The sequence below is a fragment of the Montipora foliosa genome, chromosome 8 (genome assembly GCF_036669935.1).
Source record: "Montipora foliosa isolate CH-2021 chromosome 8, ASM3666993v2, whole genome shotgun sequence".
NCBI lineage: Eukaryota > Metazoa > Cnidaria > Anthozoa > Scleractinia > Acroporidae > Montipora > Montipora foliosa.
In genome coordinates, this window is record NC_090876.1 from 41,445,591 (window position 1) to 41,448,090 (window position 2,500).

At 43.4% G+C, this 2,500-nt stretch overlaps 1 protein-coding gene across 1 annotated transcript in view; it reads right to left on the reverse strand.

Annotated features, from left to right (window-relative positions):
• Window positions 1-569: 569 nt before the first annotated feature.
• Window positions 570-2,500, reverse strand: part of LOC138012897 (ATP-dependent RNA helicase DDX42-like) — a 26,587-nt gene continuing 24,656 nt past the window's right edge. Inside the window, exons 19-20 of the mRNA XM_068859835.1 lie at window positions 1,484-1,648; window positions 570-1,333 (exon numbers count right to left, since the gene is read on the reverse strand). Of these exons, the coding sequence (XP_068715936.1) occupies window positions 1,181-1,333; window positions 1,484-1,648 (318 nt within the window). The 3' untranslated portion in view covers window positions 570-1,180. The remainder of the gene's footprint in view (window positions 1,334-1,483; window positions 1,649-2,500) is intronic.

A 2,500-nucleotide genomic window follows, 5' to 3' on the forward strand; every position in this document is an offset into this window, starting at 1 on the left:
CTAGTAGCAATATCAGATTAGTGCGTTCCACAGTCACTTTGGAAGCAAAAGAGAAGGGTGGGGTATGAAACAAAACGGTTATGACAAGAACGGATACTCCAAAATAAGGTGAGACACTTCGTGACACTTACAACCATAACATTTGGTGACGTTACGTGCAATACCAGACAACCTCAGTGTTAACCCGCTTTGGCAGACAAACAACACTCTGTTTAGGAAGAGAATAACTGCTGGTTTAGGGACTGATCTCAAGTAATTTGGGTTAAGCGATGACTCGAATATTTAAATGTTAATAGTTAAACTTTAGTAAGACCGTTTGGTACTTTATATTCACAAGACTAAGTGTCTCACCTTATTTTGGAGTATCCATTCTAGTCAAAACCGAAACAAAACAATCATGAGGTGCGCGATCGTCATTTGCGCATATGACGTAACAATGCACGTGTGACGTAATTGAAGATGGCGCTAAAAATCAGACGAACTTGCTAAGGCTTACCCTATGCACAGGATACCCAAGATGAGAAATTGCTTTCTCCTAATGTCGAACGGAAAAAGAGGGGACAATAAGTAAAACAAAACGAGAAGTTTGTGTTTTATACACTTAATTATTTGTTCGAATTCAACCGACAAAGATGACAATCTATGCAGGGAATAAGTCTCAGCAAAACCGGCAGAGAATGGACTCGTAAAAGATATTTCCATGGATGACGGATCCTAAAAACAAAAAGGCCAAACACCATCTTAAATATGATGGACAGATTGCCGCTGGGGGCAAATTATTACAGAGGTCTGGAAGCGTCCACGTACCACCCACCCCTTTTACAGCGAGCACCCACTTCAACAGTTGCAAAGAAGCCAGAGTTAAGTCTTACATATGAGCATACCACAAACCCGCAAATTGACCACTTCCCGAATGGCTTTATAACTCAGTGGTATTGTAATGTGCAGCACAATCCCATTGCCCGCTCAGGCCTAGAGTTTTGACTTCTTTGCTACAGGTTAAGTTGTGTCAGAAGACACAACATACTTTGTCCAAACCATTACGAATGAAGTTTCACATATTACCAAGTTAGCTCAGCGCTGGACCCTATACGCTTGCGTTTGGGGGAAGGGACGGTGAGGTCGCTTTATATAATACAGAAGAACGGACGGAAGGGTCGCCATATATACTCTGACTAAATCACTGAACGGGATCCCATCTTGATTTCTTGACAGGCGGTTTTGCTGGCTTGGCGGGTCTGTCAGGTGGCTTCGCAGTACTATGGTGACTTGTGGCGTCCCATTTGTTTGAAGTGGACGACGAAGCAGCGCAGAAGTGAGATTTGTACTGGGCCTAGCAGAAAGAAGTTACATAAAAATTAGACATATGAAAGGTTTATGGAGCATCCGTCGTTAAAGGCCAAATGTCACTCATTTCCACTGTTTGTAAGAATTTTCTCTACAAGTTGCATTCAAAATATTTGATTATTTTGTTCGTTTATACCTGGAAAGCAGCTTTCAAAGCCGATGTCCGATCGTTTCTCGCTGTAGAACCGAACACTCCGCCAGGCGACGAGGACGGATAAGACGATCTTGACGAAGGGGACGAACCCGAAGTCGAATCTGGGGAAGAGAACTGTGACCCTCTGCCATCACTTGTGTGAGTATCCTGTATACATAAAAGAAGTTATCGAATTGTCAAACTCATTAAAACCGAGTGCTGTTTTCACAACGGCTCGCGGTGTGGGTTCGTAAAAATAAAGGTAGAGACAGAAACAATGAACCGTGAACACAACAGCTGTATCATATGAAATACGATAAAATGAGAGGTTGTGAAGAGAAGCGTTGAATCTGAGGTTGTAGGGAGGTCAAGCAACAAACGACAGACAACGGATCACAACTATAGGACGTTTTCAACCGACCTCAAGAGACACCAATAACAATAGAGAAATGTACGACTTCTGATGGACGAACAAAAGAAGCTAATGAGAGATATTTTGCTTTCGTTCAACAACAGGGCGGCGATGACGTCACGTGAAAGCCTCCCACAATATCATCGGTTAAAAGACGAAATATAATCGTGCCGAGCGGCACGCGTTCGTGTTCATTTCGTTGTCGTACTCGGCAACGTACTCGGCGACTCAAGACAACCACACTGTTCAGTCATGCCAGTTCGTTCACACCAATTGTATACGCAGAATGTTGATACAAAATACTGTTTCGCACCTAATAATTTGGAAAAAATAATTGTAATGATTGCAATGACGTTAAGTTGTATTTTTAGATGACGTTCTAGAAACTGTCGCCCTTAATTGAGCTACTTGGTGTGGACATTGCAGGGGGGGAAGGGGGTGGGGGGGGGGGATTGCAATAGCGAAGGAAGGGTAGGGAGCACGAAACACTCCGGATGACGAGGAGAAGGAAGATGGATGGTAAATCTTCGATGAAGGAAGGCGACACTGACTTTCAAGGGTCCACCTTCACAAGCAACATGCAATATTACACCTGGGGCCTGTGTCTC